The sequence below is a fragment of the Chironomus tepperi genome, unplaced genomic scaffold, assembly GCF_022539635.2.
Source record: "Chironomus tepperi strain 1889 unplaced genomic scaffold, CSIRO-AGI_Ctep_v1 contig_445, whole genome shotgun sequence".
Lineage (NCBI taxonomy): Eukaryota > Metazoa > Arthropoda > Insecta > Diptera > Chironomidae > Chironomus > Chironomus tepperi.
Window position 1 is genome coordinate 5,563,806 of NW_027226567.1, and position 20,434 is coordinate 5,584,239.

A 20,434-nucleotide genomic window follows, 5' to 3' on the forward strand; every position below is an offset into this window, starting at 1 on the left:
TTAAATTTTAATAATTTTTAATAGTTTTTAGGGATTGAAAGCAGTCACAAAGCTTTGGAAAGTCATTGGCAAAGACAGTCAAGCAGTATCATTACGGAGGAAACTCAAAAAGTACTGATATTATCTTAAAATTCGGATTATTGTACAAAAATTAATAAAAAAGGTTATCAACCATTAAAATCACCTAATTTTCGGTGCCAGAAGTTACTTATGTATCAATGAGTTGCTTATCTCTTAAACAAATAACACCAACATATAAAACAGTCATTCACACTCCAAGATTTCAACACATACAATGCATATAAAGCCAATAAAATCTTTTAAACGACGCAACGTCGCAGACATCCATAACTGACCTACGAAAATAAATTCACAAAGATTTAAAATAAATCTCAAGCTTATTTGGCTCTCTTTAAAAAGTCGTGCCTTCTCGTTTCATTCCTTTAACATAATACATATTCGCAAAAAATAGTTCAGTATGCACTTACTCTCATAAAATCTCAAGTAACTTACTCATTTTTTCCATATAAGGTACCTGTCATTCTCTCATTTTTTGTGGGACGGAAAATACTAACTCATACTTATAAACTGTTCATTTAAGTTTACATTTTAATTTGATCGCTTTCTCGTTATCAGTGATCAATAGTTTGCTGGAGGTTCAAGTGATAGCATCAAGTTAAACATCCAGTCCTAATTTAAATTGATTAATATTTGAAGTCTAAAGAGAATTCTTGTGTCACGTTTTTAAAGTCTTATTTACACACGTGTTTTGGCTGATTCAGAAGATATAAAGATGAGTCCAATCCCACAGGAAAATATAGTTCGGTAAGTCATGATAAAATTATTAATAGAAAAATTCTCGAAGTTTTCCACTTCATTTTCATTCGTAAAAGTTGTTCAATTTGTGAAATACATCAAGCTTTTTATGCCTCACTTCCTTTTGTCTTGTATCTTGCTATCCATCTCACTTTCCTACTCGATAAAATTGTCGAAAATTCAGAGTTTAGTCGAAAGATGGAGCAACATTCAATGTAAATAGAACAAAGTCATCATGGTTCAAAATCAGCTTGTCTGAAAGAATGATTAAGTTAGTGGCAGAAGATTAAAGCGCATGTGAATAATTATTTGTCTTTCAACGCATTTATTTATTTTAAAAGCTAATAGCCTACAAATGTTTTGGAGAAATTGTAGAGTTTTAAAATAACGTATAAAATGAATTTGAATTAAATTTTTTTGAATATCAAAAAACGTGATTAAAAACATCCAGCATAAGAAAATCTTTAATTCACAAAATAACAGCTTAGTCAGTGATAAAAAATGACCAACATTGAATTAAATACGTTTGGAACAGCTCAAAATAAAGCAGTCAGACAAAGTGAACACCATAGTGGCAAGTAAATGTGCTAAATATTTCAATTGACCGAAAAAAGAAACCCAAAAATCCAGTTCCAAAAAATTTTTTATACTAATTCTAACTAGTTTGCTGTATAGATCAAGTTAATGACGTTAAGTAACATGTGATAGGAAGAAATCATTATTGTTTTTAATATAAAATCAAAACTTACAGTTTTTGAAGGCAATTAAAGTCGAAAACAGTAATAATGTTTTCGAGACGGAAATTTTATTCAGTCTCTTATTTACTTGTAAATCATGTCAAACTGACTAATCGTCCTAACTTTAGAAAAACAATCTGTTTATACCAAAACAATGCAAAAATATCCACAACAATTGGCATAGATGCAAAATTAAATTTAAAATTGAGAAGGTTGCAAAAAATAAACAGTCAGGAATGTACATAATTATCTAATTTCGCTATCAAATTTCTGATTCTATAGTGTCGAGCCACAAGAAGCTAAAATTATCGATGGCAAGAAAATTGCTGAGGACATTCGAGGTGAATTAAGAGAACAAGTTCAAGAATGGATGAAAAGGGAGAATCAAAGAGCTCCACATTTGACAGCTGTACTTGTTGGCGAGGATCCAGCATCACACACTTATGTGAAAAATAAAATGAAGGTACGTGAACTTTGTATTATCATTGATATTTGTTTTGCCTATGACGAAAGTCACGTAGTCTACGTCACTGCACGTTCCTTTATGTTTTCCTATAATCTATTTACGACATAATCAACTGCATTGAAAAGATGATTGTGTTGTTCGGCAAATAACTCATTATCACTAGCCATGTAAATATTTCATAATCTTCCTCAATAATATTTTTCTAAAGGCCGCAGCAGAAGTAGGAATTACGAGCGAGACAAAACAATTGCCAAAAACAATCTCAGAGAAGGAACTGCTCTCAATTCTCACTGATTTGAATAATGACGACAGAGTTGATGGAATTCTTGTTCAACTTCCATTGCCTGAGCATATCAATGAGAGGAAAGTCTGCAACTATGTTAGTTGCGACAAGGATGTTGATGGATTCAACGAAAAGAATATTGGAAGATTGTGCCTTGATATGAATACCTTAATTCCATGCACACCACTTGGAATTCAAGAATTAATCAAAAGATCAGAAATTGAGACATTCGGAAAGCATGCAGTTGTTGTTGGACGAAGCAAAACAGTTGGTATGCCAATGATGATGCTTTTGCATGCTGATGGAAGGCATGAAACTGGCGCAATGGATGCAACTGTCACAATTTGTCATAGATTTACACCACCAAGTGATTTAAAGAAGTTCTGTAAGATGGCTGATATTGTCATCGTTGCAACTGGAATTCCTGGAATAATTAAAGGTAATTTACTGTGGATTAATAGGTGAATTTTGGTACTTAATGGCAATTTTATGATTTAGATGACATGATTAAGCCTGGTGCAACTGTTATTGATGTTGGTATTACGAGAGTATTTGACGAAAAGACTGGAAAATCAAAGCTTGTTGGTGATGTTGATTACGACAATGTCAAGAAAGTTGCTGGATATATCACACCTGTACCAGGTAAGCTATAAAATTAAGGCTTTGATTCTATAGTATTCTAATTTACAATCATCAATTTCCAGGCGGTGTCGGTCCAATGACTGTGGCTATGTTGATGAGAAATACATTTGTGGCTGCAAAGAGGTTGGCAGAGACAAGAAATGACAAATTTATCAATTAAAAATAAGATATATGATAAGAAACAGACAATACTTGAATTACAAAGATTTGAATATGTTATTAACCTGTTTGGATCCACCTCTTTATTTCCATTAGTTGCATTGTACTTATTTAAATAATCTCATACAATAAAATTGAATTGTAAAACATTTAACAATTAATTAATTATTTTCTGAATCTGGTTTATCATTCTGTAATCAGAAGTTGTATAAAGTCTAAACGGACACATTCTACAGCAGCTTATTTGCATTTCATAAGAATTTATAAACCAGTTATGAAGTTTGCAAGTAAGGAGAATAAAGCGCATTTTCTATGCATTCGATGTTACTATTAAGAACATTCTTTGATGGACAAAAGGACTAATCACCAACAATAGCAACTTGTTATCAATTTTCATGTCTTTAACAAAACTTGATAAATTCCAGTCCTCAAAACTCGTTACTTCCAGTTGTGTATAGTCATTCGCTGAGTTTAGATCGTGAATATGGAGAAATGGTATGGAAAATTTGCTGTCGTTACAGGCGCTTCATCTGGTGTTGGAGCAGTTGTAACTGAAAAACTAGCAAGGAATGGAATTAATGTGATTGGTTTGGCAAGACGATCGGAAGTGATTGAAGAGAATATCAAGAAACTTGGTGAATTAAGTGGAAAAATTTATGCAAGAAAATGTGACCTTACGAATCTCCAGTCAATCAAGGATGCATTTAAGTGGATTGAAGATACTTTTGGAACTATTAATATTTTCTTAAATAATGCAGGAATATCTGTCGTTAATAACATGTTAGAGGAAGGCGATGAAGCTGAAAATTTTGTAAATCATATGATTAGCACTAACTTTATTGGTGTCGTCCATTGCACACGTAAAGCTGTTGAATTGATGAAGAAAAGTGACGATCCATCGATAATTGTCAACATAAATTCAACACTGGGTCATCAAATTCCTTTCATGCCTGTTAGCTTAGGAGTCTATCCAGCAACAAAGTTTGGCGTTCGTGCTTTCAGTGAATGTGCTAGACAGGAACTACTTCATTCTGATAATGCAAATATTCGAATCACGTCAATCAGTCCGGGATTAATTAAAACTCCCATGACAGCTGGTGGCTTTTTCGATCAGTTTCCAATGTTACAGCCAGGTGACATCGCAGAAACACTGATGTACATTTTAAGTACCCCAACAAGTGTCAATATACAGGATATTATAATGAAACCAAATGGTGCTGTACATTAATGTCTTTAATCTTGAATAAATGTTGTCAAGCGCATAAAAGCATTTTCACCTCAATAGACATAAAGTCAGATAAGATTATAGCAATAAAGGACTTCCCCGTAATGCATTCAGACCCTTATCAGCTGTACTACTTGATATATCTAATCATTTACTCTTGAATCACTGCAAAAAAAAAGTCAACAAACGTCAAGGTCACAAATGAGTTTCCGAGTGACTGAATAACAAGTCATGTATAGCAACAACAACAATAAAACAGGAACATCTGATTATTTTTTAATTTTTTATTGTATTATTTTTATACTTTTCTCATCATTTCTTATCTGAAAAACTTTTCTCATACTTTTTTTTTAATTCTTGAAAAAAGAATATCCTACTATATAAGTTTTCACTGTTTTACACCAAATCCATCATGTTTTATATAAGTTTCAATAAAGAAGGAAAAAAACACGTCAAATTTGTCTAAATAATTTTTGTTTTAGCCGAAAATAAAGAAATTAAAAATGTTTGTCTTTAAACATAACAAAGCTTTAAATGCCAAAAAATAAGAAAAATTTTGTTAATTCAACTAAATTTTTTTTAAGCCGAAAACTAAGCTTTCACAATTTTTAAATATTTTGTTCTTCACACAAATTGATTGATTTATGCAAAAAATCACTTTTCATACTTCCATTTTTTCATTAGATCGAGTTTCTTTTGCATGCAATACTTTAAAATATTTAAAATAAAATTTATTACTAGGAAATTATTCACGCGATTACTTGGAAGTTGTTGTGCATTATTGCGAGCTAATGACGTAAATTAGTCAACTTTTTAACGTCATCATTTAAAATCGTTACAAACAATTTCAAACGCTGAAGTTCAGTAACTTTTTGAGTTCATTTGAATTTTCAAAGTCCGTTATAAATTTGATCTTCAAATGTTCGTTAAATTTGAACTTCAAAACTTCGTTAAAATTTGAATTTTAGAAATCCGTTAAAGTTTTGAACTTCAAAAGTTCGACAAAAATTTGAATTTCAAAAAACCGTTAAAATTTTTAAATTCACAAAAAGCACAAAAATTTACTAAACAAATTCTCGCAATAATGCAGCATTTTTAATTTTTTTCCGGATTTATGTTAGACACATACACGAAAAAAGTTTATAAGACAAATTTTTAGTGACTTTTGTGACGTCACTTTGAAACAAAAACGTAAGTAAAATAAGAAGATTGAACACAACGATGTTAATTAACGTTTTACTAAAGAATAATGATGAAAAACAAAGTAATTATTATTATTTTTTTTCTTGCTCCTATATCCTAAAATCACTGACATTTAAAATATAATTAAAGTGCATAATCATAATAAAAAAGAAATCTACTCTTAAGTTCATCAAAAAATGAAGAAAAGGGATTTTTTGTATCATCTAGATATAATTTTTTTTTTCTCATTCAATATATTCATTTTCACTTGCGATTAAAATTTAATACTACTATCATTATCATTAATTCTTATTCTTAATTCTTTACTTTATCATGTAATTTATTCTAATAGAAAGAAAAATAGAAGTTAATTAATAGTATCATCATTATTATAATTTTCTTGAAATTTAACGGTAGTTTAAATTTCAAAAAATATCATTCAAAGGGTGAGAAACTATGAAAATTGAAAAGCATAAATTTTGAATTTTAAATGACCGTTAAATTACAAAGATTATTCCTATATTGTATTATTGTGTTAATTCATTATAATTCAAATGATTTTTGTGTTTTTCATAGTTTTTTTTACAAAATATTTTTTTTTTTCCTTTCACAAATCTTGCAAGATACGGATGATGAAAAATAATAGATCAATAATAACGAACAATTTTAAGCTACGCAAAAAACGGAAGGACACGAGTCAAAAATAATTTTGCTATAAAAAAACCAAATCATTAACAAAAATTGCATTTAAAGGAAATAAAGGTCGTGCTTGTTTGATTCAAGAGGAAGAATTATAATAGATTTTCGAGGCAAGGATATCAAAAAACTGTAAATAGCTGCAATTTTTTTCAAATTAGATTCTAAAGTATTGCGGCCTAAGTATGTAGTTATAATAACAAATTGCCAAAGTTACAGTACATAGAAACAGCCATTGCCTCGATAAAAAAAGAAAATACATTGGAAAATATATAAAAAAATCAACAGAACGGATTAATAAGGAAGTGAAAGAATATCAAATAAAATCGATGAATTGAGGTTCAACCTTAAAATCATCAATGATCATTTATCATTAATATAAATCGTTTTTTGGTGTATTTATTATGAAACAATATCGAACTATTCTAAGCAACAGTTTCGACTTCCTCTAAGTGATTCTCACTACTTATTGTGGCTGTCAATGGCGCTTCTCCGCTACTATTTATCCGATTATGATTTGCATTTGCATTATTCATTGAATTATTTGCTGATAATAAAGGAACGGAGACTGTCTGAGCATTTGATATTGCTGAAATATTCAAATGTGGCGAATGCTGTGTATTGTACGGTGAACATTTCAATTTTCTTGCTTCGCGCCGCTCTTTCTTCTGTTGCATTACCAATTTTAATTGATCTAGTTTCGATTTTGTCTTCATATTTTCCATTTCTAGTTTTTGATTAATTAATGTCTGATTACATTCTGTGCAGCCCTCACTGCGTGTTGCACTTGATGATGTTGAAGGAATGCAAGTTGTTGCTGTAAAAACAAAATCATTCAATTAGTTGATGCACTTAAAAGGCTACATGCTACATAAATTCTTGTCAGCATTATCATCAGCTATACTCACAATTACTAGTCGATGCAACATCAGTCTTGTGTCCATTACACTGACCGTACAAACATTTCTGTTGGACATTATTAGGAACGCATCGCATACAAGTTGTTCGCGAACTCGACTGCTTCTTAATCTATAATTAAGTGACGGCATTAAATGATAAGCATATAAGTCCATATATGTCAAAAATTTTTCTTACTTTAATAAACTTTGTATTAGATGATGACGACGAGGATGTTTGTGTTGGCTCAAAGAATATTTTCGCACCATTTTTGGCGCATTGTGGTGTCGCACTAAGCAGGTCATTAAGGATGTGAATTATTGTAGAAATGTCTCGTTTCGGTTTCCCATTTTTATCCTGTAATGCTGGATTTAATGTTCCTGAAAAAGTTCCCGAGTAAATTCCTTTCCCATGATGTTTCATCGACTCAATAACAGCTCCTGACGAGTTTGATGTCGACGAATTATTACTGGTTGATGGATTTGATGATGTTGATGTGGATGAGCTTGACGATGATGTTGTGGAGCGACTAATTGCGTTATTTTCCATAATGTGTGCCTTACTTGTAAACACACGTTTTGATAATTTTCTTAAGGTTTGTGTCAAATTTCTTGATGCTTCTGCTAAAGCTGGATTATCGGTATTTAAGAGTGTCTCATTTACATCTATTGATGTTGTTTTTTGTTGCTGTTGTTGATTTTGTGACTGGTGAATCTGTTTTGGCCTGACACCACTCGATGATGATGATGAAGATGATGGTCGATGATGGAATGGAATTAATCGTGGCTGATTTGTTGAATTCATCGATGCTGATGAGGTTGAAGGTAATGATGATGAACAACATGGTTCTTCACTAGTACGTTGATCGTTACAATTATTATTGCAACTTATACTTAATCGTTTACACAGACACGATGTGAGGTTTGCAGAAATCGGATCGACTGACGGCGATGATGATGCGGAGGATGTTTTATAAAAATTATGGTTTATGTGATTTTGTACTGTTGTGGTGCTAAGCGGACTCGATACCATACTTGATAATGACTTAATTGGTGACTTTGTCTCATCACCTTCAGTTTTTAATCGCTGTTTCTCTGGTCCCATCGAATGATCTGAATCGGAATTATTAATCAAACGTTTGCAGCCACTCGAAAATGACATTGAGGAGGACGATGGTTCTACATTATTCCCGCAATTAATTATTGAACGTCCAACCGTCTGTTTTAATGAAGCTCCGTTCATGACTTTTTGTTTTAATGAATTTTGTTGCGATGGTGACAAAGTACTAAGCTGAAGCTGTAGACAACAAATAGGAAAAAATCAATCATTTCGTGAATTTTGACAAAAATTATAAATACCCACCTGAATCATCATTAAATGATCGCCAAGTCTTACACTTAGATTTAAAGGAGATTTGCCGCTTAAAAAGTCATTCACTTGATTATCGTTCAAAGACTCAAGTGCTTGCATTACAGTGTTTTCAGCATTCCCTAGAATAATCACAAAAAAATTATGAATATCTTTCACATATTTGTATATTGTCTGATTAATGTTGTGTGTGTGACTTAAACGCATTATGGAGCGTCACTAATTTTAATTATTATTGGCAGAATCGACGAGGACATAAAAATCTTGCCAAATCATACTGCCAAGTCGTAAATAAATGCAGTAAACTCTTTAAGAGTGAACCAGGGCTTTCGTATGGATCACAAAACAAGATTTTTAAAATATATAAAATGATACGTGCAGTGCAACACATAATCTATTTATCATTATGTTAATAGCACAAAAGGTAAGAGAAGGTAGATAAAGTCAATGTGAGAGAAATGCGTTTTAAAGCGTAATTTTTAATAGAAATGCTCTGCATTTTGTCTGCATATAAAAATTTTTCGTTAAAATGGCATTTTTCAAGAAATTTGGCGATGCTTTCAAATATTTTACAAATAAATCCTTGCCGTTATTTGTAAATCCATTCTTATGCAAAAAAGATATCCATTGTTCTTATTCAACAGGATATCACTAATGTGAACAATGAAAAAATGCATTTTTGATCCGCATGGAATGTCCACATTTAAATCGTTTACTCGTTTCTCGCTCAAACACACAACAAAAACCTTTGTGCTAATTTTTTCTGTAAATTTTAACTTACGTTGTGCCTGCATAAAAAAAAGGAAGAAAGAGAAGAAGAATAAAATAAAAATTAAGTCATTGACTCAGGAGAAATAAATGTCAAAAAAATCTTACCAATCCGGTTTCTACATTTGGTGTAACAATGATTTTTGATCCGTTCACTATAGCATTTTCCGTAAGTGTTCCATCTTGAAGTTCCCTGTTATTTGTTGTTTGTTCATGTGTGTGAATGAGATTTGCAAAAAAAAAAATAACATACAAAACATATTTTAGTAAGTTGAAATGGATGAAAATGTATAGAAGCGCAACATAAAGTTTATTGGCAATTAAAAATTTAAAATGGTTAACGAGGGAAAATTCATCACATCGGAGGGTGAAAATTTTGAGATGATAAGAAATGCAAAGTGAGGAGATAGACCGAAATATCACATGCGTAGAGCAATAAAAACAGTTTTTTCCCTTCCGAAAAAAAAGAAAATAACATGAAAAATGAAAAGCAGCAGCAGAGGAAAAATTTCTTCGTGGTTGGTAAATATAAAGCAAATGAAGAAGCACTATATGTGTTAGATGTTGACGCAACGGAATTATGCGTGAGTAACGCTATGATTCTCAATTTCAAAGATCTTGGATGATTATAGGTCAATTCATCTTCTTTCGCAACATTGTTCTTACAAATTGATAAAAGCTTATAAATTGTTGGAGCATAATTAAAATTAAATTTAAACGTTTTTGAAAAATTCAAATGTCAACGGTTTTCAAAATTTTGAATTTACCCTAATTTTACAAAAAGAAGCAAAAACTTAACGAAACTTTTTAGAGTTATGGAAAAAAATGCTAAATAAACCTACGTTTTTATCATTATTCCACAAAATTTCCTATTAATCCTTTGAATCCCTATTTAAAGTAAATTATTTGTCACTTTCTTTGATTGTGTTGGTAAGCTTCGTTAAACATAAAATTCAAAATTAATTTAACCGTTAAAAAATAAATATTTCAAAAAGAAAATATCCGTTAAAAAATTATAAAACCATAATTCGCACTAAGCATAAATCCCAAAACTTCCGTCGTTTCCCGTTTAAATTTCACATAGAAATATAGCGGTACAATGCATAAATAAAACATATACCACTGTGTAAGTGTGTCTTGACCACAGATACATAGAAAATATTCACGCATCTCACTGACTTGTTACAGATCTAACAAACAACAATAATGTTGCGAAAAAAAAGAAAAACTTGAAAAACTGTACGCATAGTGAAAGTGAAATTTTTATTTTAAGTGTACATTTTATGTTGATTTATTATGAGCACTGTAGTTATGTGCGAATTATGGTTGGGCAATTGCTTTTATTTTGCTTTTTGTGGAACTAAATAATTAATTTTTTTAGCTGCTTTTTCACAAAAAAATATTTTAGTTTTGCGACATAAAAATCCCCGAAAATTTTATCAGAGCTTTTTTCAATATAAAAATGTTAAAAGTCAGTTTCACAATCGACCGACTTCACAATTTCATATACAGGAAGAATAATAATAATAATAATATCAACACACAAAAACTTATTAGCGAAAATAATATTTGAACAAAAAAAATCCGAATCACATTGCTCTCGTCTAGTTCCTCAAAAAATTATTTTCGTACCCAAAATAACGCTCGTCATTGACTTATTGACACATTGTACGATTAATTTTACAGCAAAATTGCGCTTTAAGCAGCCACACGACTTGATAACCTTTCCTGCTGTGCTTTATAGACTTATTCCGTAATTTTTTTTTTTTTCATTTTCATCGTCATGGACTTCTCATCTATGGCAACAGACGGAAGATAAACATGGAATGTGGGGCAAATACATAATTAATAAATAAGGAAATTTAAGAATATAAACTTTTTTCTGCTACATTAACACTTTATTGGCAAGTGGATGTATGTATATCAAAATGGCTGCAAGGGAATGTCTTCCTTCTTTTCTCTCTTGTCAATTGCCTTTCAATTTACATTTTATTTCTTTTTATTTTACAGTCTTCATGTAAAGCTCTTTTAGAGTTTCATTTCATTGTTCCAACCCCACACATCAAACAACGACTCCGTATACAGTACAGTATAATGTATTTATGGGAAGAAGCGTACATTTGATGATAATATGTATTATTTTACATTCACTCTGCGACATGCGTTATAAAATGATTTTTTTTTTTCTTCTCTTTTTCTCGCTTCCTTACAACATTTAAAGTCTGTTTGAATGGAAGGAAAGTTTATCCATCCAGGAACTGTAAGCGTATAAAAAAGTTTCAGACCGCAGTAAGGCAGTTATGTGGGTAAAAAAAAGCTTTTTGTACATTAACAATATCGAACACACGCCGAATTTATAAAAACTGTGTCTTCCAGTAAAGCAAGCGAGCGGTGCTTACCGACGAGATATTGAGGAAAGAAAACAAGATGAGGCAAACGGTATAATATTTTCCTCGCATGGCACAAATGAAATTTAGAACGAATGATTATGATGAGCAAGCAAGCAGTTCGTCTGCACTGTACTTTAATTAACACTTTATACTTTTTTTTTTATCATCAATATATCATTAATTTATTGAAAAATATTTATAGAGGGGACTTTTTGAACTTTTAACAATACTTAGTCATAATGTGTGCTATATGTAATATACAGGAAATTGATTACAAATTTACCACACTTGAAGCTTCGTATGTGCATTACAGCAATTAATTCGGGGAAAAGGTTGGGAATTTTTGAGTACTTGACAAAATCACATTTAAATGCTTGAAAGTTTATACAATAAAAGCCAATAAACATCGCGATAAGATAAAAACGGAAGCCCAGAACAAAAGACTTTTTGGGTCTCTTTTTTTTATTGGACTTAATAACTCACCTTTCACTATTCATTAAGCAAATTCGATCTTTGCTAATTTTTAATTTTTTTGATACAATTTTCTTTAAATTCTCCACTGTTATATCACTATCAACAGTCACTTGAAATGACCCACCAGTCGTTTTCACAATTTGAAGATCAATTTTTTTAATATGATTTGTTTCTTTGAGGTGTGCCATTTTTATTTTTTTTTTCACTAAGGAAAAAGTTTTAATCAAATTTACGACACTCTATCAAGCTTTACTGATGATACTTCAATTGCACGTCAAGAAACTCGATCTTAGGAACACGGAACTGCAAAACTTTTACGGAAAATACTATTAAATCGCGGAAATTTAATAATTTTTATTAACTTTTCTGATCTTTTTTTAATGCAGGGAGTGCAACTGCGATTGTTTTAGGGTTTGTTTTCAAAATTATGAAGTTTTTAAATTCTCAAAAATACGTTAAAAAGTTTATGTTGTCATGAAACTATTATCACCTGAAAACAAGTTAATTAATAATAATTTGATCTCATTTTCATCCAGTTGACTTTATTATATATAAAACAGTCTAACTGGGAGAAATAGACACAGTCAAAGAGAAGGAATATCGAAAAATTTAAAAGATCGTCCGCCAGATGTCGCGTTGATCGAGTTTTGTTTAGTTTTTTACGTGAACTAAATTAAAAATTTATAAAATCTATATAAATACTACATTTTAAATCGCAAATGCTTCATCTACAATAGCAAAAAGTTGTTAAAAATAGAGGATTGTTCAAGTGGATGCTTGAAAATTAGGAAAAATGGTTGAAAATAGTGAAGAGTCGAATCGCGAAGAGTTAATCTTCTTTGATACATTTTCTCACGATTTACACGAGGTAAATGGCATTTTCTGATGTTATAAGGATGTCCCTAACAATATTATTGTGTATTTACAGAAGCTTAATCTCGATTTAGTTCAATTTCGACAAAATCCAGTGTACATTTCGGAGATTCGCATAATTCCTTTAGGTGCTCGTGTTCAAGCCGACTTTCCAGGCAAGTTATCTTACTGTAATTAACACAAACATTATGATTAATTAGTGTATTTCTAGGTGGCGGAAATCGATTAGGAGCAACAAATCCCTCTCAATTCGATATAGAATTTTTTGTAAATGATCTTAGTGTAAATGTAGCAAGTACGTTCGAGCGTTTAGGAAAATTTTCCTACAATCAAAACGAGTGCATTAATTTCAAATGCAAGGATGATATGCGAAGAATTCCGACCGATGGATTAGTGCTGAAGGGATATTATACAACTATTACACTTGCCGTTTATGGAAATGTAATAAGCTACGGAAGTATGCAGAAAATTGTTGGAAGTAACAATGTTGAAGGAAGTGCTGTCCAAATATCTTCAAATGATGAGACGAACGAGAGTGAAAATGGTGAAATATACAATACAAATAATCACCATAATGATTTTCAGGATCAAAACTCCTCATGTGATCCAACAGTTTCGTCAACGATTGCAGACGATTTGAAGGAGGACGACCAACCAAATTTATCACCTGCTGATATTTACTCGAGATCACCGAGTAAGGAACAAGATCTTATAAAAACTAAACGAGATTGGTCAACAAGTGATAGTCCAGAAGAAAGTTTTCAGCATAGTAAGAGACTAAGATATGATCGTCGAAAGCCTCGTTCACCACCACTCCAATCGCCGAGAATTTCTCGTCCAGAATCTGATGATGAGTTAAAGAAAAATAATCATTCATTGGATAATGATTATGTCGATCAGTCAACACATTTATCGACGACATTCTGTCCATTATCGCCATCATTGGTAAATAATAATACTCCGATAGAATCACCAACAGAAATGGAAGATGTTGAGCCTATTGAATTGGAACCAATTTTAAGTGATGACGATATCATGGATGAAGTAAATGGACTGGATGATTTTACGGACGAAATGTATATTGAGGAGTTTTCCATCAAAATGTTCAATCCATTTACAGACAATCTAAGAAAAGCTGATCAAAAGCCTCATGATAAATGTAAGGTTGACAAATTACGAGATCAATTGCATAAGATGACGGAAACATATAACAAAGCATTCAGTCATCGTGAGAGTCTCAATGAAAGTTGGCTGACATTTTGTGAGCAATTAATTCATTGCCTGCATTCATCATCAGAACAAATTGAAATTTTTACTCAAACTATTGATGTTAATGTCATGAATGTCATCTTATCGTGCATAAAGATTGGATTAAGCTATTCGGAATCAACAAAATATCATCAAGCTGGATGTAATCTTCGTCATTTAAAAGCAGGCATTCGACTTGTTGAATGTTTTGCTAATAATTCAACAGTCTTTAAGTGGATAATTCAGGATCAAAAATATAATTTATTTAAAAATCTCTTTGATCTATTTCCGTGTCAGTTAGTTCCAATGCCAGTGAAATTACTTGTTGCTAGAGTTGTTCATAAACTAATTGATACAAGTGACGGAATTAATGAGTTTATAGAATTTGATGGATATAAAAACATAGTGACTATGTTGAGCTCAATTATTGATATTAGGCTGCTCTATACACTAAAACAAATATTGAAGAAAATGCATGTCTATGAGACATTGCAAAGTATCAAGAATTTATCAATTGAAATATTTCGAAAGTGCAAACGGACCGAACAGTGTTGTGATTATGAACAAATTATAGAACTTGAAAATTTATTTGCAGCATTAATTGTGTCACATAAGCAAGATATATTACAGACTCGAAAGTTTGTACCAATTGCAAGCCAATTTGAAATACCATCAAAAGTTAAATCGCCAGATTTTGTGTCGTTTTATAAAATTCACAGCTTTATGGAGACATTAGTGCTGTTATTGAATGTCAAGAACTTTATATCATCAAAATTAACATTTTTAGTGTTCAATTATGTCCGATTGATGCTTGACAATACAAAAGAATTTAATTACCTATCCGATAACATTGACATGTCCAATGATCTTGTTAAAATGCTATTGGAATCAACTAATAATGAGACTAGCAACGATACGACACCAGGTACAACAACAAATAGCAGCGATGAGACACTCAAGAATTTAAATATTGATATTGGATTAGAGATTGCATATAAAATGGAAACAAAGTATCTTATGGACTCGATAAGTCATTTGACAGATGAAATTGATATTGCTGAAAAACTGGACTCACTTTACTATTTATGCGTTGGAATTGGAAAGAAACATGTACTGGATTATGTAGCTATGGATGATAATCTATGTGTGTTTTTGAATCTTATTGATCGTGAGAAGAAAATTAGTGCGGCACATGGATCACCTGGATTTAAGCATAAATCTCCAGTTTTAAGTTATTGTATTGATATTGTGGACTTTGTTGTGAGAAATGTCGAGAATTTGGATTATTTGAGGAAGTATGAAGGTGTTTTAATGAACCTCGTTAAGCATCATGACTCATTTGAGCCATCTGTAGCTGCAATGCTTCAAGAAATGTCTGTATTTTTGAAGCCATTGGAAGTAGATAAACTATTCAATTATGATGATCTATCACCGTTAATTGAGATCATTAAGAGAAATTTGGAATATTTGACCAATTTTCCAGGTGACTTGATCATGACATTGAGAATTTTAAAGTATCTAATTGCCGTGGATAACAAGTCAGATTATCGTGAATTAAAGAGTGATTATTATGCAATTTTGCTGTATCATAATGATGGTCTATTAACTTTACTGTCTGTGCTCGAGAAAATTTCAACACATTTTGATCAGCCAATGATTCATGCATATCTATTTGGTGCAAATCAAGGAGCATTAATGATGAAAATTGTCCATCCAACAGTTCAAATATTAAGGAAAATGCTCGTTCAAGTGATCGAGTCAAGGAATGTTAATTTCAAGGATATAACGGCAATTGAGACACTACTAAAAACTTATACATTAATGCACAGCATAAATTCACGATGTTCAATTTATAAGGATGCAAAGGAAGTGCAAAATGAAATAATTAAAATTTTATTGAGTTATACACAATCATTAAGTCCAGATGTTATGAATACAACAAATATACATAAAAGTTTATGGACACAAATGTTTGGTGAAATTATCAAATATACATTAAATGGACCGCATAGATTTATATCAGGATTAACAATATTAAGTGAATTACTTCCATTACCTCTGCCAATTCCGATACAATCAAATGAAATAAATAAATTAGAAGCACAAAGATTAATAACGGAACGGCAATTATGGAGTGCACATTTACATCCACAAAGTCAACTGATTATGGAAATGATACAAACTTTTTGTATAAGTTGTAGCACAGATTTATTATCAATATTGTACAGTGTTTGTGTTCAATTATCTGATTTGGCTCCAAATATGACATTGCTTGTGGCACGTTCTGTTGTTGATATGATACTCGCGGAGGCAGCTGAGAGAAATAATGAAGGATCTGTGACATTATCGAGACTGTTAAAGTTCCTAGCATTATTAGTACGTCATGCATGCGTAAAAGTCTCAGTTCTATCTATATTGAGTGGTAAATTAGCTGAAGTGTTGTCACATCTGTTAAGGATATCCAATGATGGAAATAATGATCATGTACTGTCACAATTTTATGTCTATATGCTCCTTCAATATCTTTTTGATAGTGAAATATCAATGTTAACTGGATCCGACCATAATCCTGAATTAATTCTTGCAAGTGGCTTACCATTTAAGGAACATATAGCACAATTTGTCGACGATATTGTTGATAATTTTACAAAGACTAGAGCTGAAAATTTGACATATTCATCATTAAGGATAATGACATTGCTGACCGAACGTGATGTAACATTTAAATTTCTTAAGAATGCATTGACGAGTAAGGATGAAAAGGTTGTTGAACGTCTTAATTCTATTGCTGAAAAGTGTAAAAATGACCGAAAGTACATGCAAGTAATACCAGACATAATGGACTTACTACGATCACTTGTGAATATTGAAACAAATGAAATGTCAACATTACCGCCAAGAACAATCTCGTTAAGCTATAATGAACTGTCTAATGTCCTTAAATGGAACTCCGATGAGTATAGGAATGGCAACAAAATTCACTTCCTTCAAGTTTTTAAAGCACTTGTAAATGAACCGAAAGTTGAGAAGGAGGATGATGATACGAGAGATTTGGTCAATGGAGTCTTGACAAATGTTAAAGTTGATCTTGACTTGTTGCTGGATCAATTACGTGAGACATCAAAGAATACGCTGGATGTTGTTGTATCGTCTGATGACGATATAAGCTTATTACAAGCTGAAGGAATTGTCACACAATTTTCGTCCAGAATCCCATACTTTGTAAGCGATAACATTGAGGAAATAACAATGGATTATTGGATGTTAAATGCATGCAGTCCAACAGAAGATGAAGAGCTTCAAATTAATGATCAAGTAAAGTTCGATATGGATGAATTTATACGCGAATGTTTGCCAACTGAGACTGACATAAAGTCTGATTGTAAGAGGCTGCTTGCATTGTCATCGTCACCTCAAAGCAATAGAGATAAAAATCAGCCTAGCTTGTGTTTCCGTACACGACGAATTGAAGTTGCTACATCTGAAACGATACCTGGACGTCCTGAGAAGAAAATTTTCAATAAATGTAAGTTACTTTTTGAGATTAATCTTGTCCAATTATGTAATAAAATTAATTTATTTCTAGTTCCAACACGTGGACGAGGATTTTCGCGTGTCGCAATCCGCGGCGATATATTCAGGTCAAGACCACCAAATACATCACGACCGCCATCATTGCATGTTGATGATTTTGTTGCTATGGAAAGTGGCGGTCAATCATCATACAATAAGCGTGAAATATTGACAAATCCACGAAGTCGCGGACGTGCTTCCTTTATTCGTGGTGGCCGAGGATCAACAAGTTTTAGGTAAGACATAATAGAATTTAAAGCTTAATTTTGCATACTAATTGTATTAAAGTTTTCATAACAGCCCGAGGGGACACAACACTTATCCGCGAACTTTCCGTGGCGGCAGACCCATCAGACGAGGACGAGGATTTCCACGTTAAATAATAAATTATAACAAATATTAATGAATTAATTAAAGCAAATAATAAAAACAAATTTTTTTTTCTTGAAAGACTTTAATTCTTAAAACAAAAAATTTCAATTTTTAATTACAATTTAAGCTTCTTGGCTTGATGGACAGGCTTGTCACGTTTTCTCTTCAGCTTTGTTCTATTCTTGTTAAGTGATTGCGATGCTTCGTCTTGAAGTTTATTGAAGAATGCTGATGATGATTTCATGGAATCGTCTGTAACTGACTTGATCTTCTCGACATTCCTGCTCTTCATAACTTTATTGACCAAAGCAGTCTTGTCGGTGGTCTTTTCCTTACTGAATTTATTTTGTTGGAATTGCTTTTTGTGTCGTCTTTCTCGCTTCTTGTCAGTTGCTGTTCTTTCGCCTTCACCGATGATGTTTCCGCCTTTAACTTTCCTCTTTATTTCCTCTGGTGCCAATAATGTTGCATCATTTGTGGCTACAGGAGCAACTTCCTCCATTGCAATTGTTGGTAGATTAGTGATAATTTTGAGTTCTGGCTGTGCTGGTCGTGGCGTGTAATAGAAGTTAGACAGCATATCAAGTTTCTCGAATAAATCTTTTAGTTCTGCACGAATTTCTTTGTGTGCTTTTGGTTCCTCTTCCTCGACATCTGCTGCATTTGGATCAGCTTTCTCGAGTTCTTTGAGATATTCCTTTTCGTACAGCTGTGCTAATGATTGCTTGCTCTTTTCTTGATCTAATACAACTTGCTTCTTGTATTCATATTGGATGTCCGATGGCTTAACTTTCCTCTCGACATCATCAAATGCTTTGTCTTTAATTCGTTGCTTGATTATGTCCTCAAGTCTCATTGAGACACTTTCTGTAATGACTGGAGCTGGTCTTGTTGCTGAATCAAATTCTAGCACTTCCTCTAAAAGTGAATTTTGTGGTCTAGTTTCTGCCTTAATTTCACCTTTCATTTGCCATGACTTTTTCTCGAGCATGTCCTCTTCCATTTTCTCAATTTTCTTTTTAAGGCGTTCTTGTCTAACTTCATGTGATGATTTTGGTTCATTTGGATCCTCTTCGGCCTCCTCATTGTTAGATTCTTCGCCATCATCTTCTTCTGGATCATCGTCGTGGTCAAAAAAGTCTGAATATCTAAGTGATTCCTCTAAATTTATTTCGTCATTGTCTTCAGCGAAGTAATCGATGTCTTCTTCATTTGGAGCACCTTTATTCATGTCTCGACTTTCTTGATCCTTTAAGAAATGTTCCATTTCACTAAGTTTGAAGAACTCGTCGTCAACAATCGACTTTTTGCCTTTAAATTTCTTTTTTGAGACCTGCTCTGTATTTTCCTCATCTAATTCACTGTCATCATCTTCTTCCTGCTCATCTAATTCACTATTATTCTCCTCTTCCTGCTCATCCAATTCATTATCTGATGCCTGTTCATTTTCATCACTTTCATCGTCTTGTTCCTCATTACTTCCATTTTCTTCATCATCATCTGACATATCTCCTAAATTTATTTTAAATTTGTCGCTATTGACTGCTAGAAACTTTGAAACATCTTTTATATTCAATTGGAAGTTTTCTTCATTCTGGATTTCAAGTTGTTGCCAAATTGACTCTACGTCCATTCCATTTGTTATTAATTTAGGAAGTGCCTTTCTTTTTTGACCTTTTTGTAAATCTCTACAGCATGTGTAGATGTTTTCAAGCATCTCTTGCTGGATCTTTTTGGCCTTTTCATTTTGTTGTCTATAAAATAATTAATAAAAACGTGATTGTTGGATTTATTTGGTATTATAAACTTTTGACTTACTTTAAGAATGACTCTGGATGTTTTGTGATTGATTTAAAAGTTTCTATGGCAGATGATATATTATCCATTATTAATTAACGTAGTATTCCGATAAAAATATAATTCACGTGCGATTTTATTTTCTGTAAACAAACTATCAAGGTGTGAAAACTCGATGTGATTTTAAAATGTTCATAAAATGTAATTAAGTCTAGATTCAGTGTCCAAAAGTGAAGTATAATCAAAGTCTGACAATGATATAACTATTTTTGTAAATTATATCCAATAAAATGCTTAAATATGATTAATTTTTCTAAATTTTATTCAAATTTTTGAGTATCACTCCCTTGACGAATTGCTCAATTCAAAAACTGAGCAACTGTTGATATTTAAATTTTCAAAATATTTTCAGCCGTTATTGTTTTCATTTACAGCAACGCTTTACATAAGAATGAAACTGAAAATTCC

General features: G+C 32.0%; 5 protein-coding genes across 8 annotated transcripts; 3 read left to right on the plus strand and 2 right to left on the minus strand.

Moving 5' to 3' along the window:
• Positions 1-574: 574 nt before the first annotated feature.
• Nmdmc (NAD-dependent methylenetetrahydrofolate dehydrogenase) lies at positions 575-3,264 on the plus strand. Of its 3 annotated transcripts, none has more exons than XM_070650051.1 (5): positions 575-825; positions 1,836-2,016; positions 2,228-2,741; positions 2,801-2,944; positions 3,007-3,264. In XM_070650051.1, the coding sequence occupies exons 1-5, from the start codon at positions 794-796 to the stop codon at positions 3,102-3,104; spliced, it is 969 nt and encodes a 322-aa protein (XP_070506152.1). In that variant the 5' UTR covers positions 575-793; the 3' UTR covers positions 3,105-3,264. The 3 variants fall into 3 exon arrangements, with proteins under 3 accessions (XP_070506152.1, XP_070506151.1, XP_070506150.1); XM_070650050.1 differs by lacking the exon at positions 575-825 and adding an exon at positions 1,257-1,394; XM_070650049.1 differs by lacking the exon at positions 575-825 and adding an exon at positions 1,411-1,765.
• A 299-nt stretch (positions 3,265-3,563) lies between these two features.
• On the plus strand, positions 3,564-4,778 carry LOC139097983 (farnesol dehydrogenase-like). The gene has a single exon (XM_070650052.1). It carries the CDS (start codon positions 3,588-3,590, stop codon positions 4,329-4,331), a length of 744 nt encoding a protein of 247 aa, XP_070506153.1. The 5' UTR covers positions 3,564-3,587; the 3' UTR covers positions 4,332-4,778.
• Positions 4,779-6,572: 1,794 nt separating this feature from the next.
• stx (ubiquitin-like domain-containing protein stuxnet) lies at positions 6,573-9,280 on the minus strand. The gene is made up of 5 exons (XM_070650048.1): positions 9,253-9,280; positions 8,466-8,593; positions 7,302-8,399; positions 7,115-7,235; positions 6,573-7,023 (listed from the first exon to the last, which is right to left on the minus strand). The coding sequence occupies exons 1-5, from the start codon at positions 9,263-9,265 to the stop codon at positions 6,632-6,634; spliced, it is 1,752 nt and encodes a 583-aa protein (XP_070506149.1). The 5' UTR covers positions 9,266-9,280; the 3' UTR covers positions 6,573-6,631.
• Positions 9,281-12,739: 3,459 nt separating this feature from the next.
• On the plus strand, positions 12,740-18,255 carry vir (VIR_N domain-containing protein). Of its 2 annotated transcripts, none has more exons than XM_070650065.1 (5): positions 12,740-12,971; positions 13,032-13,131; positions 13,188-17,750; positions 17,811-18,033; positions 18,086-18,255. In XM_070650065.1, exons 1-5 carry the CDS (start codon positions 12,897-12,899, stop codon positions 18,174-18,176), a joined length of 5,052 nt encoding a protein of 1,683 aa, XP_070506166.1. In that variant the 5' UTR covers positions 12,740-12,896; the 3' UTR covers positions 18,177-18,255. The 2 variants fall into 2 exon arrangements, with proteins under 2 accessions (XP_070506166.1, XP_070506167.1); XM_070650066.1 differs by having other exon boundaries at positions 18,098-18,255.
• Positions 18,232-20,126, minus strand: LOC139097991 (U3 small nucleolar ribonucleoprotein protein MPP10). The gene is made up of 2 exons (XM_070650067.1): positions 19,988-20,126; positions 18,232-19,923 (listed from the first exon to the last, which is right to left on the minus strand). Exons 1-2 carry the CDS (start codon positions 20,053-20,055, stop codon positions 18,285-18,287), a joined length of 1,707 nt encoding a protein of 568 aa, XP_070506168.1. The 5' UTR covers positions 20,056-20,126; the 3' UTR covers positions 18,232-18,284.
• Between the last annotated feature and the right edge of the window lie 308 nt (positions 20,127-20,434).

Coding starts and splice junctions, on each gene's coding strand:
- LOC139097983 (XM_070650052.1), top strand. CDS start 3,588: ATGGAGAAATGGTATGGAAAATTTGCTGTCGTTACAGGCGCTTCATCT.
- stx (XM_070650048.1), bottom strand. Junction 8,400..8,465: donor ATCATTTAATGATGATTCAG/GTGGGTATTTAT, acceptor TGTTGTCTACAG/CTTCAGCTTAGTACTTTGTC. Junction 7,024..7,114: donor TGTTGCATCGACTAGTAATT/GTGAGTATAGCT, acceptor TTGTTTTTACAG/CAACAACTTGCATTCCTTCA.
- Nmdmc (XM_070650049.1), top strand. CDS start 1,602: ATGTTTTCGAGACGGAAATTTTATTCAGTCTCTTATTTACTTGTAAAT. Junction 1,766..1,835: donor TTAAATTTAAAATTGAGAAG/GTTGCAAAAAAT, acceptor CTGATTCTATAG/TGTCGAGCCACAAGAAGCTA. Junction 2,945..3,006: donor ATATATCACACCTGTACCAG/GTAAGCTATAAA, acceptor ATCAATTTCCAG/GCGGTGTCGGTCCAATGACT.
- LOC139097991 (XM_070650067.1), bottom strand. CDS start 20,055: ATGGATAATATATCATCTGCCATAGAAACTTTTAAATCAATCACAAAA. Junction 19,924..19,987: donor CATCCAGAGTCATTCTTAAA/GTAAGTCAAAAG, acceptor ATTATTTTATAG/ACAACAAAATGAAAAGGCCA.
- vir (XM_070650065.1), top strand. CDS start 12,897: ATGGTTGAAAATAGTGAAGAGTCGAATCGCGAAGAGTTAATCTTCTTT. Junction 13,132..13,187: donor TGTTCAAGCCGACTTTCCAG/GCAAGTTATCTT, acceptor GTGTATTTCTAG/GTGGCGGAAATCGATTAGGA. Junction 18,034..18,085: donor CGAGGATCAACAAGTTTTAG/GTAAGACATAAT, acceptor ATTGTATTAAAG/TTTTCATAACAGCCCGAGGG.